At 43.7% G+C, this 18,008-nt stretch overlaps 1 protein-coding gene across 11 annotated transcripts in view; it reads right to left on the minus strand.

Moving 5' to 3' along the window:
- TIAM1 (TIAM Rac1 associated GEF 1) overlaps positions 1–18,008 on the minus strand; it is a 189,059-nt gene that overhangs the window by 19,854 nt on the left and 151,197 nt on the right. For 7 of the 11 annotated variants that reach the window (XR_012996549.1, XM_076352793.1, XM_076352812.1 and 4 more), the window contains exons 12-14: positions 16,522–16,608; positions 12,921–13,145; positions 2,707–2,813 (exon numbers count right to left, since the gene is read on the minus strand). Coding sequence is in view for 10 of the 11 variants with exons in the window: in XM_076352793.1 (XP_076208908.1) it covers positions 2,707–2,813; positions 12,921–13,145; positions 16,522–16,608 (419 nt within the window). In the remaining variant the exon portion in view is untranslated. The remainder of the gene's footprint in view (positions 1–2,706; positions 2,814–12,920; positions 13,146–16,521; positions 16,609–18,008) is intronic. The other 4 variants (XM_076352846.1, XM_076352775.1, XM_076352828.1 and 1 more) reach the window with 3 other exon arrangements.

Here is an 18,008-nt window from a genome sequence, read left to right on the forward strand (position 1 = left end):
GGACTGTGCTACAATAGCGGATGAAGGAGAGCTGCGGCACTGTGTTCCTCTCCTTTTCCCATGAATTATTAACTCTCCCCTAGGATCGCTTTGCTGGCTGGAGAGCCGGGAAGTTTCCTTGGAGAAGCTTGGAGCTCTCCTCCTCTGCAGCACTCTGTGGGCATCAGCAGACTGCCAACACCACGGCACGGAGCGGTGGTGTTTGCAGGATTAAGCCCTGCCTCAGGATGATGCTATTGCAAGGCAAAAGACAACCCAAATGCTATTTTCAGATCTTCAGCTGCTAATGCTGCATCTGCACTGAAAGAAGGGGAACTTTGCATTTAGGTGGGAGGCTCCAGCGTAGTTAAACTGGATTTTCTCCTGCTGCCCAGCGGTGAATGGATAAGAGCGCTCCTGTCCTGCTTTTGCCAAGAAGGGCAGAAAATAAAGAAAGTCTCCCGTGAACTCCACCATCCGAGGGAGACTGGAAGCTGTGGCAGTAATGGCAATACAGGAGAACATGCCCCTCCTGGTGGTACAAGAGCACAGTGTTTCACCTCCCACATACAAAAATAACCCATGTAAAACAGCGCTGAGGACATCAGCTTAATCTTCTGCGCCCTAATCCCACGAGCACGGAAAGGTGTGACAGTACATGGACAGGAAAACACCTTTGCTTTATTCCTCACTGTACCAGCCGGGTGGTGACTTTCCATGGAAAAACACATGTTGCAGACTCCTTACTCCCCACGCAGATTGGCTTTTCCAAGTACACAGAAAAACAAGGGATTAGGAAAACCCTCCCGTTGATTGAGCTTTTTTAGGTTAGGGTTTTTTTCATTGTTGTTGTATTTAAAAATTAGCATGTGATTAGCGAGCAATGACATCCTCCCCTCTACCATATGCTGGAATTCTCTTAGGCATTGCAAAATAATTTGGGGGTTTCTGCAGCTTTCGTTAGAGAGGAATCACAAAGAAAGCCCACTTAGTACAGAGCTCTTCTACATGAACAGGGACAGTGGCATTCACGAGTTTGCCAAATTGAGCACGTTGTATATATACTATATGTACACGTGTGCTTCTTTTCTTATGGAAGACCATTTCAAGCAGTTTGACCCATAACAAACAGAATGTGAAGTAAAATGCCTCACTCCCTCTATATCACACAAACAAAACGACATATTTCTGAATTTTAAAAGAAAACATGTACTGATGTCAACATTTCATTTGCAGAAAGACAGATTTTCCTCTCATTGGAAACCAAGGCTTGTTAGAGTTACAAGGTACTCTTCCAATATAAGAATATTAAGTATTAGAGCTGCTAACGTGTATTTCTCAGTTTAACTAATCTGCTGAGCCACAAGGCTAATCATGTAAACCTTACGCTTTGCTTCAGGCAATTACAGTTCTGAAGATCCAGGAGGCAAGATGCAAAATGGAACCCCACAGCCTGTCGCATGGTTCAGAAATAGAAAGCTACAGAAAACACAGCAAGAACATTTAATCCCCAAGCAGCTATGTGTTATGCGCGGTGCTCTTCCACAGCTTCGGTGTTTAACAGAAAAGACTCCTTTCAGAGCATACGAAAATCTCACATATTTACAGTTAAAAATCCCAAAGTACCAACAAACTTCTACTTACTCAAGAAGAAATTCCTTGTACTTACAAGAAAAGGTCCCGCAATAAAACCTGGAAACAAACTGTAAGAGTAATCACCTTCTCTGCATGCAAGCTCTGCATGTATTTCATGCATAGGAATGTTTCCTCTTATCTGACTTCCACTGTCTGGCTATCAAAGACAAAACTACAGGCTAGCATGACATAAGAGATCAGGAAACAAGAGGCCAGGGTCTTTTCCTTCCTTTTGCTACTATGACGAGTAGAATAGCACACGGACCAGTTCAGAGCTCACTGTAACACATTTTAGTTAAAACAAGAGCTGAGAAAAACCACACCTGTATGTAAGCACAGACTGAGTGAGATCTCATACTCATTAGATCATGAATTCTGTAGAAAAATAGCTGTAAGCTCTCACCATCACCTATGCAACAAATACCTAAAAGCAATCAGTGCCTTCAAAATAATCTCACTTGATTCTGCCGCAAAAGCCACTAATCATCACACCCTACGCTGTGTAAAGCTCCCCAGCACCAGAGCAAGTGCAAACTACCAACCACTGTGAAACCCATCCCTTAATAGATGGCAATTAGCAACCCATTTGCACAACCTCTTAGCTATAATTGGAGAGTTTTGCTTCAATTTAAGGTAGATTGCCTATAATTAGTTTGCATTTAAAAACTAGCATGTACACTATGCTCTCGATTGAAGGAAATCCCTTTTAACTTACATTTCTCCTATGCCTAGAAATCAAAAAGGAATAAGAAATCGTAATAATCCACCTGACCTTTCAGTTTAGCTGACCTGCTCTGGTGAAGGGGGGTCATAAACCAGCCCATTTAAAAATTATGTGGGAATATTACCACAAGATACTGCAGTTGTGAACCAACCCTGGGAAAAGGGCACAAGTCTTGTTTAAGAGGTAGCGATGTGCCATAATCAAAGCTGTAATTTGTGACATTCAATATCATCCGTAAACACCTTGAAAGTAAGATTAACATTTTCCCAGGGAAGATGCTCTAATCACGTGCAGCTGTGAAGTCAGCACATCAGCTGTGAGTGTACTGCACTTTTGCTCCTTGTCATGTGAAAATGAAACTTTCTCACCTTGCTCATCTTATCGGCCTCATCAGATGACTCCAAGTCTTGCGCTTCTGCCTCCTCCGGAGCTGTCTCAACAGAGCTGTCCGGGTCGCCGCAAAGCGAGTGCCCTGCTGAAATTGAGATGTGTGTGAAAACCCAGCCACAATTTCCACAAATTCAAAAAGCTGGGCGCAACAGACATTGAGTTCCCATGGAGGGCCAGGCCCCATCCTGCACACAAGTACATGCCAACAAGGTGTTATGCCAGAGGCACGCAATGACCTCAAACGACTACCTCGGTTTACAGCAGGGGCCAGGTTTAACTACAGGTGTAAAAATAAACAGGTTCCAGACACACTATTTAGTGGAAACTACGAAAGCCGATTCAGAGATAAGGCTAAAATGCCACATTGAAATTCTTACGTTTCTTATTAATTTCTTGGCTGGCGAGCAGTTGCCTACCTTTATACTTCAGTGGTTTCAAATGGAAACTGCAGTATGTGAACGGGCAGGCTGTGCCAAGAAGCAAGCCTTGGTCAGCCCTTCCTCCGAGTTAAGTCGAACGTGATGATTTTAAACTGCTTGCAGTTTTGGCCTAACACACCCACTACTGAGTTTCGATGTTAGTTTTTAAGGAAACAAACCTCTTTTTAGCAGGTTTTAGGAGTCTATTACGTTAACTGAAAACTACGTTTCATTTCCATCAGTATGTGGCAACAACTATGCACCCCTATGCCTGAGCACTCTTCTGGAGACTATGTTGTTGATACAGCTAATAACTTCTTTGTGACTTCTTGTATGTAAATGATGAATTACCTGCAAGTGACAAAAGAAAGAAGAGAACTAATCCCAGCCTGAGAGCTCTGTGCACAAATAACTTTTTTGGGGATCTCATTCTCTGACTCAAATCGCTGTAAGAAGCAGTATTGCTACACCTTAGCCAGTCTTCACAGAAAACCAGATTTCATATATGTTCAACTTCTAGCTATGGCAAATTATAATGACCAGTGATGGACCGAACTCTGCCAGAAAACTCCTGCATGCCTCAATCGACCTTCAAGCCAGCATAAAGAGATACTTTACAGCAGCTGAGTCCAGACACTAATTCCTTTTACCTTTCCCCTCTCTCCTCAACCCCATAAGGAAGTTTTTTCCGCAGTGCCACTCCTGGGGCTGGATGGGGAAGGGTGGTTTCTGAGTACGCCTCCCTGCCTGCACCCTGCCACACAAATAGGACAGTGAATGTCTCACCAGGGATTATACCTTTTATTCCATTACGTTTATTCATTTACATTCCATTTATACCTGCATTCTTCAGGTAATGCAGAAAAATATAATCAAAGTTCAATGGGTGCAGCAACACAGAAAATCTCTGCTTTTTAAAACCCAAGACTCAACAGACTATATTAACATAATTTTTGGTTGTATTGTTAGCACGTAGCATTTAAACATTTTGGTTGAAAACTGACACGTTTCTGTAGCAGAATAGAATTTTTTTCAAACCAGTGGTTATTTTTTGGTTTGCTAGCCCTATGAATAGAAGCAGCCCAACAGCAAACTATCACGTTGTCAGCACCCAGTGGTCCAGCAGCCATCCCCTCCTATTCACTACTAGGTTGAAACATGGACGTTTTACAAAGATTAACAGTGATTTAGCACATCAGATGCGCAGCACCATTTCTATGTTAGTCCCTTGCTGACTCTCATGTTACTTGCTATTTTTCAATTAGACATTTCAATTTAGGTAAGTCACGTATATTTGTCTATAAGGAACATTTGGCTAGATAGCAATGCTGTGAGTAAAAAGGCCACAGTGATGATAACACACATCTGTTATACTGATATTATCTCAGTTAAACACTGTGTGGTTTGGCCGAAAAGGCTGTAATAGTGTGGATGGTCTTTTTAATTCAGCTAACATGGCAAGCTACTTTAAAATCAAGAGATTCTGAAAAAACAAACCCTGATTACACACATCTAATATATTTGTTTATATTTATACTGGAATGAAATAGATCTCATGATATAGAAATGATAGTCTCTAAGAAATATGTTTCCTAAATGAATAAGAAAAATTCTGCTGCCTCTTCACAATTGAAAAGCCACTGCTCTTCTTTCAAGGAGTGTTATGTTAATGCATAGCATTGGTTCACGAACACATCCTAGGTAAGGCTCTCCACATCAGGACTGAGGGCAGAGATCCAGGTCTGGGTTCTTCAGTACCCAACTTTCAGCTGCTGTCCGTGCAAGCTTTCAGCCACCATTACCAAAAACAATTTTCAGGACTGTACAAGAGTTCCACTTTTTTAAGTCTAGAAATAATTTGGAAAAATTGGAATTCAGAAAACCAGAATTAAATTCAGAGAATATTCTGCATACTGGGATGGAGCTAAATTGGACATCAAGTGAAATTAAAAGGACATAAAAGGTAGTTCATAGTTGAGCTTCCGGAAGACATGCCTCTCTTCTGAAAAGATAGGGTTTACCTTTTCAAAAGATGTGTTTGTAGGGGATGTTTGGCAACACAAAATCTATTTGAGGAAGTGTTTTTTCTGTAAAAAGTTAGGTTTTCTGAGCCTTGCCCATGATTTTATCAACTTGGACTATCAGCTTTCTGGTCTCTCTATTAATGTGTGAAAAAATTCTTAAAACCCTTAAGCTATCCATTTAAAAATAAGAGAAAAAAATGTGCTATGTGTCCTAATTTGTTTTGGGCAGTCTGTGTTTTTTCACTGCAATTAATTTCTCATTATAAGCTGCGTGAAATACATCCTACAGCTGTTTCTCACACCAAGCCAAGGCAAATAATGTTTGTTTTGGGGTTTTGGTTTTTGCTTTTAAGCTACCACTTTTTCTTTTCCTGTATATTAAAACACCACTTAATCTGTTTCCTGCAGTATAAACACTTTTACCCAGAAGACAGCAATCTTTCACTTAGGTCTGAACGAGCAGTCACACAGTACATGTGCTCAGGGTATTTCTAATGTCTTAAGCTGCCAAAGCCAACGTCGACTTTAGCAGGTTTATCTGCTGGCTGTTAAACACAGGCAATCAGTTCAAACGCCGCACATTCCTGCCTTTTAATACCTTCCAGTTACCGTCCCATTTCTGTCAGGTTCATTACATCATTTTATTTTTTCCCTGTAAATCTTTAGCTCTGCAAGGAGCTCTGAAGACAATGTGCTCATTTCCTCCTGCAGCACCTGAATGCTGCCCAACCACTACCATTTGCTAGGGATGATAACACATGGGCTTCACTTGACATTAAGGAATTAGAAAGGGAAATCCAAAAAGCAGCAGGAAAGGGGGGTCAAATCCATGTGGCTACCAGCACAGATGGAGGTCACACGAGCTCCCAAGTTGCCTCAGCAGTGTAATATCCGTGACATTATGACTAATGCCCATTAAATAATTCCTACTTATGGCTAGAACTAACAAAATAAAAGGAAGTCTTATATCACTGGAGCAAAAGTGCTGGGGCTTAAAGGTCTGGAGAATCACGTAAAGCTTAAGCACCATGCCAACACTTGGCTAAAATTTTCCACGGCTTCTGCTTCCAATTTGCAGGGTTGCTGTTGCTCGAGATTTTAATGAGACTTCCACGATATTTGGTACTGCTCTTAAAGCCCGTTTCTTGGTGCCAGAATGCAGTGGAAATAACTATTCCTAGCCAAGCTTTGTCAGCTGTGGTGCAAAGCTCAGAAGCGCACATCCTACTGACACAAAAAGCAGCATATAAATCAGAAGCCCCCCCATGTTCATAATTTTAGTATCTCGATGCCTTATTCCTGAGTATGTGGAACCGGCAATACTGAGTTTAGTCCCCTCGGTGGCTGCAATGGGGAAGTGCTGGACAGCCACCTGCCAGCACGTTACGTGCTGTGGGCCAGAAGCAGCAACAGGCTCGGATGGCTGAAAGCTATGGTTTGTAACTTTAAGGTGCCTCAGGTTCTTAAGCAGGTTGTTTTACACATCTCAGCGCCCCACACAACACCTTGCCGTGCAACTGAGGCAGAGACCTGGGACTGCTGTAGCCGGGTGGCAAACATCAGGGGCCGAGGAGCTCAGCCTGGTGTCCTTCCCTGCCTGCCTGCCACCGCTCACTCCCTGCAAAAGGTGCGTCGTGCTCCTCTGTACTTCTTTCACTGATGAAACTCAGTGATACTGGAAGTCAAACATAGCAATTGCTTAATCACTTTCAGCGAGAAATAAGGAGTGACCCCCATCCAAGTTGAAACCACAGAAGAAATATGGACCAGGCAGAACATGACTACCCCGGCTGAAGCCCAGCCAAGACACCTGGGTGTCTGTGCTCCTGCAAGATGCGCTGCCGAGGCTTCAGTGGCCAAGTGCTTTCAGCAGCTCATGTTTGACTGTCGTCTTAAAAGAGAAGAGTATCACTTACTTGGACAGTTCAACAGCAACTTCCTAAAACAGAAAGTAATTTCTAAATGCTGTTGGTGAACAGCCCCGTTATGACAACAGAGTACCTTTCAGAAGAGACTCTGTCATAAATGGAACAATTTTAATAAAAATTGTTAGGGAACTGTCTCTCAGATTATATTTTTATTTGAGACAAAATTTCACCTATAAATCTACAATAAAAAAGGTAAGCATGCATTTTTTTTCTTTTTTAAAAGAATTCTGGTTAGCTTAGAAACACTGAAACGTAAAAAAAGAAAACATCATTTTTACACTGGGGTATTCTGTCCCATTGGGAAGTCCCACAGGGTTGATAACCTCTCCAAAGACCTGTAAACCACGCTACAACTATCACAGCTACAGTCAACCGCGTGACCAAAGAACAGTATAGGAATGAACTGGGGAATTCTGCCTTTCTTGGAGAGCTACAGAACAAGCCCCATAAATCTCTTTCCCTTTCGACAGAACTCTATTGCTTCCTTTTCCATTTCAACTAGGTAATAAATTGTGCAAATATAGAAAAATCTATGCTGAATGTCATTCAATTCATTCACTCTTCTTGGGAAAAACGCAGATTCAATGAAAACTTCCCTGTACCAACTATACCGTGGCCACTTTTCACCCTCCCCAGGTCAGGAGCCTCATCAAATACTTGCAATACCCTTGAGTAGCCTGTTTGGAATAAACACGAATTTTCACAGACATAAAAATGAAGCATGTGCTCAGTGAGCTTAGAAACCAGGGACATTTGAGATCAGAAAAAACAGCCTTTCCTTCTGCAAGTACCATGCTGCAGCCTTGGGCTTGCGAAGCCGGCAGGGGGAGCGGCAACACAGCAAGAATATTAAGATTAGAAATCTGCGGGTAAGGGAGCAGGTATGCTTACTGCAGCTAAAATGGAAAGGGTCAGAAACCCAAAGCCGCAATGCAAAAACTAATATGCTAATAGCCACGCTGCTTATTTCAACAGCAGCTCAGGCAGACTTTAGAAAAGCTAGGAATGAGACCTCTGAACACAATATTGACTGAGGCAACACCCTTGAGCTTTGGCTTTTAAGCTTTTAGAAAATAGATCTTGTGAACAACAGTTCTGCACGTCTCTGATTAATTATATGCAAGACCCTCAGATTACTGCTGCAGTAAATGCTGCTGTAATTGTTAAATCAAGCACTGAATGATAACAATATTTTTTAACATGCTACAAAAGGTATGAAATTAGTTGTCTGTCTCAGGAAAATAACCCTGAAGAAATTAAGGTTACTGTTAGTCTCAGCTTGTTCTGAAATCCAAATTACTTAGCCTAAGGGGACCTGTGACAGGACGAGGATGGAATGAAAAATAGTGGCCATTCTTATAGTGCAATGAAAATTTCAGTTTTATACCATAGTCTTTAGAGTGTGTGTTTGTTAACTTTAGCCCCTGGTTCTCCTGCTTTCTGAATGACAAAATAATAGACTCCTTAAAAATACCTAGCTGCTTCATATCTAGAAGATTAATATACCCGTTCAAAACAGGGGTATACTTTCTTTTTTATCATTTATACATTCTGCACAGTGATTTATATGGCTTACAGTTATCCCTGCAGAGTTATCCCTCATGCTAGAGGTCTCCAAAATACAGGAGCATGCAAAGCCTAAACCTCAGAAACTCTACCCCAGAGTAAAAAAAGGTAGTGAAGGGATCACAAACAAATATGGATACTACTCCCATTCCCAAATCCCCTTCTAATAACAAAACATCTTCTTTATGATTTGGGGAGATGACACAACACTGTGTTTCCAGCTTTCAGCCTCTCATTCCCTGGATTGAGCGGAGCAGAATGGGGAGACAAAACACTCCTCATGGGGAGGGGAGACAGCTCTCACTGATCCTTTTAGGCAATAAGGAAAACATGCTGTGGGGCTCCAGACAGAATGAGAGCTAGTCCTCCTCAACCAGATTTATGCAGACTGCGTTAGCAGGAGAGAAGACTGAAAGCCAGGAAAAACAGTAATAGATGAAAGAAACAAAACTTGGGGCTCTGCAAGCCTGATGCAGCGCGAATTCCTAGGGGAAAGTATATATCATGCCCAAGATAATATTTTTCACATCAAAATCCAAGCTCATTTCAAGAATAACCTGTTAAGTAAACACAATGAAGTAACTGCTGCCACAGAGCTGATTTGCAGCTCTAGCCCCAACTTTAGTATGTGCAAGGTAGTTCCAGATAATGAAACAGCTGTAAGAGACAACATATTTAGCAGGAGCACTGGCAGGCACTTCAGGGAGGTCGACTCCCAAAAACACAGCCCTGCTTTGCTCCTGGAAGACCTCCCACTGAGTAATAAGGCATTAGGAAAGCTTCCTTAAAAAAATGTCACACAGCATCTTTCTGTTGAAAACACACCATATGATTTGCCTCACACAAAAAATCTACCCTTTGCTGCCTTCATAGCCGATGAAGAATTGCTCGTGAAGATGATAATGACAGGACATCAACGTGATTGGTCAACCAGACCCTGAATTTCTGGATGTGCCTACAGGTGATTTATACCTGCTGGCATTCTGACCCAGCAATGTTTCACCCCCCTGCTGAAAGGGGGGCTACACTACTTTGGGATGAAAGAAAAAATCTGCGTGCTATAAATAAAGCATATAACAGAAATCGCTGAGCTGATTTGCCTAGCCAGCCAAACTGCCAGTAATCAACAAGGACACAAATAAATGGTTCAGTGGGTATTTCATACTTGACTGCTCTCTACAAGAAGCTGTAGAGCCGAGACCAAAAATCTAAGATACAGCCACAATCTCCCAAATAAAAGCACGTACCCCTTTTTAAAATTTCACGTGGATCCTATTTTAGGTAACGAATTCCTGAAAAAGCACAGGGCCAGAAGAAGAAAGGCTTCAGTAAAACACTGTGTTCTACAAACACCTAAATAGAGAGAAATTGATGGGGAAGATCAAAACACCTGCCTCCCAATCGCACACTTAGGTGCAGATCCTTGATTTCACTCCCACCTCAGGCTAGGTCATCCCAGATTAGAGCATCGGCGTTGTTTAGGTTTAAACACCATCTTAACACCGTTATTCAGAGGTATATTTCACATGGCAACTACAGGCGCTTTCAGAAGCTGTCAGAGACACCTGCACATCTGCTGATGAGCTGTTGTGTTGCTTCTGTTGGTTAAAGAAGTATTCCTCCCCCTCTGAGGAGGAATGAAGGTGATTCCCACCTCAACGTTTGCTGCATTTTGAAGGAAAGCAAATGTCAAGAGAGCTCTAGCTTCTGTGCCGCCTGTCACCTGAAAGAGAGAGCAAAGGAGCTGACTACACACCAAAAGTGAAGGGCAGCTGTACCGAGAGAAATCTGAAGGGAAAAGGAAGCCCTAAAGCTTATCCCCGGTCCTGGGGAGCTATTTAAGAAGCAGGCGCTTTGGTCCACCAGACAGTTCACATGCTCACTGCAGGACGTGGAAAAACAAGCAGCTGTTCCACACCACTGCGATAACCACAAAAACCCAGCTCGGGAGAAGCTTACAAAGGAGGACAGACATGACTTGAGTTGAGAGCAGCACAAAGGAAGTCGTGCCTACAAAGCAGCAGAGGTGGGAGGTCTGATTTTGCCATGACATGTCTATCAGCCACGTCCTATGTCTTCATTTCACATGGTGCACGCAGAGTTATTACTGGACAATGTTAAAAGGCAAATGCTAGGCTTTTCAGACACATTTGGCAAACCGTGCACTATCTCACCCTCAGCAAGGAAAAGGACCCCTGAAAGACCCTCAAAATAATGATGCAGAGAACTGACAGTGGCAGAGAAACTGCTTGTTGAGACAATCTGTTGAGACCCTGTGTTGCAAAATGTGACTGCTCTGCCTTAGAAATCACTATGTTGCATAAATACTAAAGTCCCAGTTCCCAATTCTTTGCACCCAGGGCAGACACCTACTTCAGCGAAAAGTCTGGGTATGAGGACTCAGCACTTGGGGTTTCAGTTAAAAAGCACAGGCAAAGACAAAAGGATGGGGCCCACGAAGAGCTGGTGTTAAGTAGGAAATGGGGGCATCTTGTGGCCAGCTATAAAAATGTACAAGATGAGCTTGATTTTTCAGCACAAAAGCCTAACTGGGAAAAGTTCAATGGAAATTAAAAGGGGAAAATGTCGTTCTGAAAATGTTTAATTTTAACTGCCTTTGGGGGTTTATCCCACATCTTACATGAGGTTGCTTTTATCAGTCCCCTCAGAGGTATTTGCAATAAGCTATTTTTAAGCTTTCTTGTTCACACTATTCTACTTGCTATGAATACCACACTCCCCAAAGTCAGACTAGAGGTCCAGCTTTCCCTTTCCCCACTACGTGTTCCCGTCACCTGAACAATGACATTTTTGCTAGATCACTTTCAGTAAATATTTTAAGCAAAACCAGAGCCGCATCCAGAAATGCTGAGAGGCAGGCTGTACCTCCCCGACCCTTTGCAGGCAGAGATGAGTCAGCTTGGTCCTGAGCCCAAGCCAGCTGTCTTTCACTGTGGCTCATTTGCTCCAGCTCAGCATCATACTAATGCACTCACACCGCTCCTGGGTTAGCTCCAGTTTGTACCCAGACTCATCCCAGAAGCCCCTACACCGAGTGACTGCAGCAATCAGACAGACGTGTCCTGAGAGAAGGCTGACTTTAACCCCGGTGAAGTGCATTAACAGCCCCCGTCCTGCTCCAGCTTTTTATTCCAAATGCCCAAAACAAAACCGTTTTCATAGTTACCAAAACAATTATTTTAACATTTCTGAAACCTTTACTTTGGGGAGAAAACAAAGCATTTCAACATATTCAGACACCATTTACTTTTGACTGGAAGTCAAAATTTACATCAGCTCAAAATAGTTTTGATTATCTAGAAACTACTTCTTTTTGGCCATTCTATTCATTTTTCATGTATTTTAAATTATTCCAAAAAACTAAAACAAGCAGGTACGTCCAGTATCCTCTTCTGTTTTCGAGTACAGGTGGCATTTAGAAGCCGGCAAGTAAGACTTGACTAAGCAGGCAAGTAGGAGGAGCCATGGTGCAGGAGCTTTCCTGCTATCCCAGTGCAATTCCCAACACTGTTGTCTCACAGAGGTAATGGCTAGCAACCACCAAGGAGGCGATCCTGCTCTTCTGCAGTCATTTCTCTTATCCCAGCATGGGTGCTTGTCATCAGCCAGTTCAGGAAGCTAAACTAGTGGCAAGCATTTGCTAGGGATTAATTTTCTGCCAGTTCAGTTCTCTGAACAGGGCAGCATGGTGGGCAGGAATGCCCCTTCCCACCACAGTGTGCTGTGGGACCAGTTAGATACATTTGGCTGTAATGTCAATCACTACCTTTAGGTGTTTTGAACTGTCCCTGTGAGTTATTTATGAGTCTCATCAAACACTCAGGGCTCCTGTGCTCCTGGCTAATCCCAGAGAGGGCGAATGCTTATCCCCTCTTCCTTCCCTGCCATACGTATATCCTGCGGGCAAATCCATGGGTAAAGGTACCTCCTGAGCAGCCCAGAAGGGAGCAATTAGTTCTGTGACTCGCTGTAGGCACAGCTAGATGATGTGACATGCATTTGGCGATGACACACATTTCACAGCCTAACCATGTACACAGTCATCCTTCATTGCTACCGCAGATTATACCTTACAGCTTCCAGAGCTCCTACTTATTATCTGCCCAGCGCATTCAAACTGCAATTCCTCTCACTTCCACCATGGAAGTTACATGAAGGGAATCAATGGGATTACACCAGCACATTGTAAGCGTGAATCCTCCCCTCCTGGTAATTTCTACATTGAACCCAATACCTTGGTTGCTCCCAACAAATGCCAGTGCGCTCTCACTCGAGTCAGACGGGTTTTCCAAGCGACGTGGTGGTGGCTGCATTAGTTTCTGCCCTTCCTCTATCTCAGGATAGGTGCGCACAGTAAGACACAGCGAAGGCTGAACAAGGGCATCTTTCAGCAAAGCTGAGTCCAGATCCTCAGCAGCTTTCTTGTTAATCTCCACAATTTCATCGCCAGCTTTCAGGCCTGCAACACAGAAAGGAACAGGTAAGACTTGCACAGTAACTTTTCTGTTACCCACAGACATCAAGGAGCTCAGCCGGGTGTTTATGAAGTGCCACACAGTGTTATGTCTAGACATAAAGTAAACGTTTATGACTGCAAATTATATTGAAATTTGATGGACTTTTGTGAGATCTGTTGTCAGGCTCCAGTACCATCCCTAAGAGCACCATGCCCAGGAAGTCCCTCACAATGTACCAGCAACAAGATATCCCCTTTTTCTTCATGTCACTCTGCAAGGGAACAGCCACTGTACAGCAAGCCACCCTACACAACACATTGCTCGCAAATAAATATATTCTGAAGGACAGAGTCAGACTTCTGAGGCGCTGCACACAGGATGGGGGAAGGATGAAGCAGCTGTGCTGGCTTGATTCTTCCTTTTAACCTTCCATATAAGTGAAGGCTTTTATTTGAAGTGGTCACCTACCCATACACCTAGGAGGAGAGAAAACGTTTCCCGCTCAGCCAGGGTGTATGGTGTAGGACTTCAGATAGCCTCCTCTCTGGCCCTGTCTGAATCACGTCCTAGTACATAGATCTTCAAAAGGTGAATTTTAGCGCTTGGTATGTTAGTCATGGGTTTTTTCCAATCTGATTTCAGGAGCTATTTATAGCATCAGCGCCCAAGGGAAAAGGGGATCTGCAGAGGAAACAGCTGACTCCCGCTTGGTTCGGGGGCAACACAGCAATGCTGACAGACAACGTGCAGTCCTCTGAGGTGCCGCAGGAAACCTGACCTTCCCCTCAGCCACCCGGGCCTGCTCTCCAACTGACAACAGGAAGCTGCACCAGGGTTTAATCCCAAATAATCTTTAGGGTCAGGCAGGCAGCAGCGTGCCAGGGCACATCGGTGCTGACAGCCCCGATCATCGGGAGCTTTTTCTCCACTTGAGGGTGACACTGGTGGTCCCCTGCAGGCATCCTCCCAGGAGTCGGCTGGCTGGGCACGGCTGGTGGGAAAGCATACTCTGCAATGGCCACCAACCCACCAACGGGACCGCCATGGCACCCCTGTCACTGTCCTGGCATTTACAGGGACGAAAGCTGGAATTTGCAGGGTCAAAAGAGCTGCTCCCTCCGTGGGGGTGACCTGCCCTCATGCCATGCAGTCCTCTGGCTGGGCAATCATGCAGAGGACAAGTCTTGCCACCCTCAAGCCCAGATGAAAGGCCTGACTCGATGAGCCTGACCTGCAAGCAGAGCTCAGCTGCATCCGCCAGGAAACAGATTACCTACCCGCATTCAAGAAAGAAACGTGGAAGGGAGGAGGCTAAAGAGCTTCAGTCTTCTTTAGGAAAATTGAGATCTTTCTAAATGCATGTAATTGTGCCCAGAAACTGTAGTGTGGCGTGCAGTTTTGGAGAGAATAAAATGAACTAGATAGAATAGCTACAAAGTAAATGGACCATAAAATCATATTTGAAACAAGGACAAAACAAAGCAAGTCAAGCATTTCGTGTTATTTCATTTATTCTACTTAGTGATGCCATGTCATAATAGTAGCATATTAATATGCCTGCCACCATAAACATCATATCTGGGGTTTCATTTACTCTTTGTAATCCTTGTTTTGAACCATTTGGGATAAAGCATCATGTCTATCTCAGTACAGTCAAGCACCTCAAATTCTAAAGGTCTAGCTAATGCAGACCAACCAAAAAAAAAAGGTAAATCATAAAAATTATTAGGAGAGAATGAAATTTAAGTTTCTAATTGGAGAAAAGATTGAAAATGAAATACTGTATCTCTTCTGGTTAGACTTACTATAGGAAGTGCAGTCAAATGCAAACATGAATGTAGATAATGGGAGGAAGAGAGTTTTCCTCCCTGCTTTCTGCTAACTATGGGTATCTTGTCATAATATCCTGCCAAATACTGTTCATACAGAAGTGGCTTTTTATATCAATTATGAAGAGCAATATATCACTGAAAGTGTGTTTTAGCGTTTCAGCCCCACAGGAGGCAGTCTGTGTTCATGCATTGATTTAAATTGTCACTCAAACATTTTCTAAAAGCAAAATAAGGAAGCCCTGCTGAACCCACCCCACCCCCCAATATTCTCTTTGCTCCCCACAAGAAGCCCGCAGAGTTTTATTTCCGTGGTGCAGACTGGCAGAGAGCCGCCCCCCAGCCCCCGTTCAGGGCTTTTGGCAGAATCCCCATCCTGTCAGCCAGGGAATTGTATGGGGGTGGGGTGGGGTGAGGAGAGAAAGATGGTCTTTTCAAGCTCAATAGACATACGCAGCAGCCTCAAGAACCACCTACGGGGTTTTCTTAAGTTAGGGTTAGAGGTTACAGCTGAGTGAAACTCCAGGCTCCCTGCAGCCAGAACTGTTCCCCCTCTGCCCCCTGTTTCTTCCTTCCCAGTTACTGTCTGCACAGTCCTGTCCCTCCACTGTGCCACTTCTGCCACTTGCTTCACTGCAACACAAGCCAACTCCCTTTGCTAGCAGGTCAGAAAACCAGCCACACATTTCTGCCATGGCAGTTTTCTATCAGTGAGCTGAATCGGCTCAGCTAAGAGTGCCAGAGTCAGCACAAGGCAAAGGGCTGGAGCAGTTTGGGGGGGACCAGCCCCCATTGCTTTCGGCAACAGCAAACTGTTGAATAAGCTCTGCATGACCATGTAACCACTCACCAATAAAACTCTGCAGGTGTGTCGAAGGACTCTGCATATACTGACAGGTTATGATGAGATGAGAGTCTTTTTGCTCTTCATGCTCCCCGTGTTATACTTTAAAATCTGGTTGAGTTTCAGCTGCCCAGCTCCCTGACCAGCCCATCCCGTGACTGCATGAGCAGCAGTGCCAGCACATCAGAAAGGGCAATGAATGGGAAAAGCAGTTAAGGGCATGGCAGTGTCAGGGTTGACCTCAGCTTGGGTAAGCTGCAGTTAAACCATATCCTGCTCTGCCCTCGGATGAGCCTGGCAGCCTAGTTATCTTTGCCGGTTTCTGGTCCAAGTGCTGTCATGCTTCCTGCAACACTAGAGGCAGTAATCCCAGCCGCAGAGACCACTATGATCACTTCTGCTGTACCTGTTTATCTTGCAGTGACCGACTTGAGAGGGCCCCTGCTCCTCTTTCTAGCAGCAACTGACATCCTGACCCTACTACATACACAGCAACTCAAAATTAAGAGGTTGACTATACAGCACAGCTGATCCCAAGAGCAGAACAGCCAGGTATTCAGTACCTAAGGTTCTTCACAAAAGAGCATAGTCTCTTTTGGACTGGGACCCTGGTTTGGTATGTTCGTAAAGCTCCTACCCCAACAAGCTCATGGTCTATACCAGGATTAAACAAGCAATAACAAAAACACTTCAAAAGTCTTTTACCTTTCTTGAAAGCTAGGCCCGTCTCTTTGACGCCATTCACATACAGCCGACGAATCCCTTCTTCTTCCACAGAGGACAGAGAGAAACCTAGGGAGATACCCAGCGAGATGGGTTAGAAAAAGCCAACCACTTCCAGCATGTCCTAACAACTGCATGCACTACAGGTAAGGCTGTGCTGTCCCTGCAGCGAGCAGTTGGGAATTCCTCCCTTCTCCTTTCCCATAAACCTTTAGAAACGTAAAGGGAAAGTTAAAAAATGAAAGTGGCTTTAACAAAAACCTGAACTGAATTTCTGAGTTTATACATAAATCATCTACAGCTTTATTTGAGGATAGCACAGTTGTAAAATGCTGGAACAGACTTCCAATTCTCTTGCCACAAAAGGTCACTTCAAGAAGTTTTGCTGTTTGCAGGCAAAAGCTGCACAGAGATGTGGTTTGTGACCCAAACTGACAAAAGCCAAGAAACGGAGAGCTATGGCTGACATGCCATCCTGAACACAGACAAGGCATAACAGCACCTGCTAAAGCAGAATGCCAACTTTTACTTTTTTAAATTCCTGGACTGGACAAGTTTGTAAAAATGCCAGTTCCCCTTCTCCCCCTTTCTATTCTCAGCTGCTCCTGGCACAACCTGTTATTTGCTAAGTCTCAGCTCAGCGCACATTTTATAGCTACGTCAGATACCCATAGACCAGCCTTATAATGGAAGTACTGACACAGCCTTAATTTAAACAGTGCAAGTGGTACTGTTACATTTGGTTTTGGTGATTTTCCTGCCATTTGTGTTTGACACTGTGTAAGATAACAATGTGTAAGATAACAATGTGTAAAAGAAATACAATGTGGTTAGTTAAATAGGGTTTATTTATTTACTGTTAAGAGTTATCTAAAGCAGAACATTTGCCTTTCTGAAACTTCATTACTCCCAAAATGGGTGTAGGCAACCATTTGCTCTCTCTTTTTCCGACTAGAAAAACATGTACAAACCTCTGGGGGGAGATGCTTGTTTGACATGGAATCAGCCACCAGCCAAGAGGAAGCAGATGTGCTGGGAGCCTATTCTGACTTTAGGACTCCCTTCAAGTTGGTGCTTATGGATGAGAAGTTATTTTTTCATCCATCATTTAAAAAAAAGAAAGGAGGGGGAAGAATGTGGCAGCCTAGAAGCGAGGAGCATATGGCCCTTTGTGACTTACTGAGCTTCTCGGAATCTGTATGCGAGCTCCTCAGCCTGAATAAAATGAAACTTGTGAAGCTCACTCAACACACCAGCTTTGGCAGAGGGAAAAACTCTTGACTAAACAAAAGAGCAGCTGTAAAAAAACAGTAGCTATTGGTTGTCATCACTGCAAAGCCTACCTGGAAAACCCTTAACCAGAAGCACAGTGGAGCATGCCCAAGACTGCCGTTTGAGTCAGCACAAATTATCAGTTACTAATACCATCACCCTTTTGCAACTGAAATGCTGGTTTGCAGCCAACTACC

This window comes from Aptenodytes patagonicus, chromosome 1 (assembly GCF_965638725.1).
Source record: "Aptenodytes patagonicus chromosome 1, bAptPat1.pri.cur, whole genome shotgun sequence".
NCBI classification, from domain to species: Eukaryota; Metazoa; Chordata; class Aves; order Sphenisciformes; family Spheniscidae; genus Aptenodytes; species Aptenodytes patagonicus.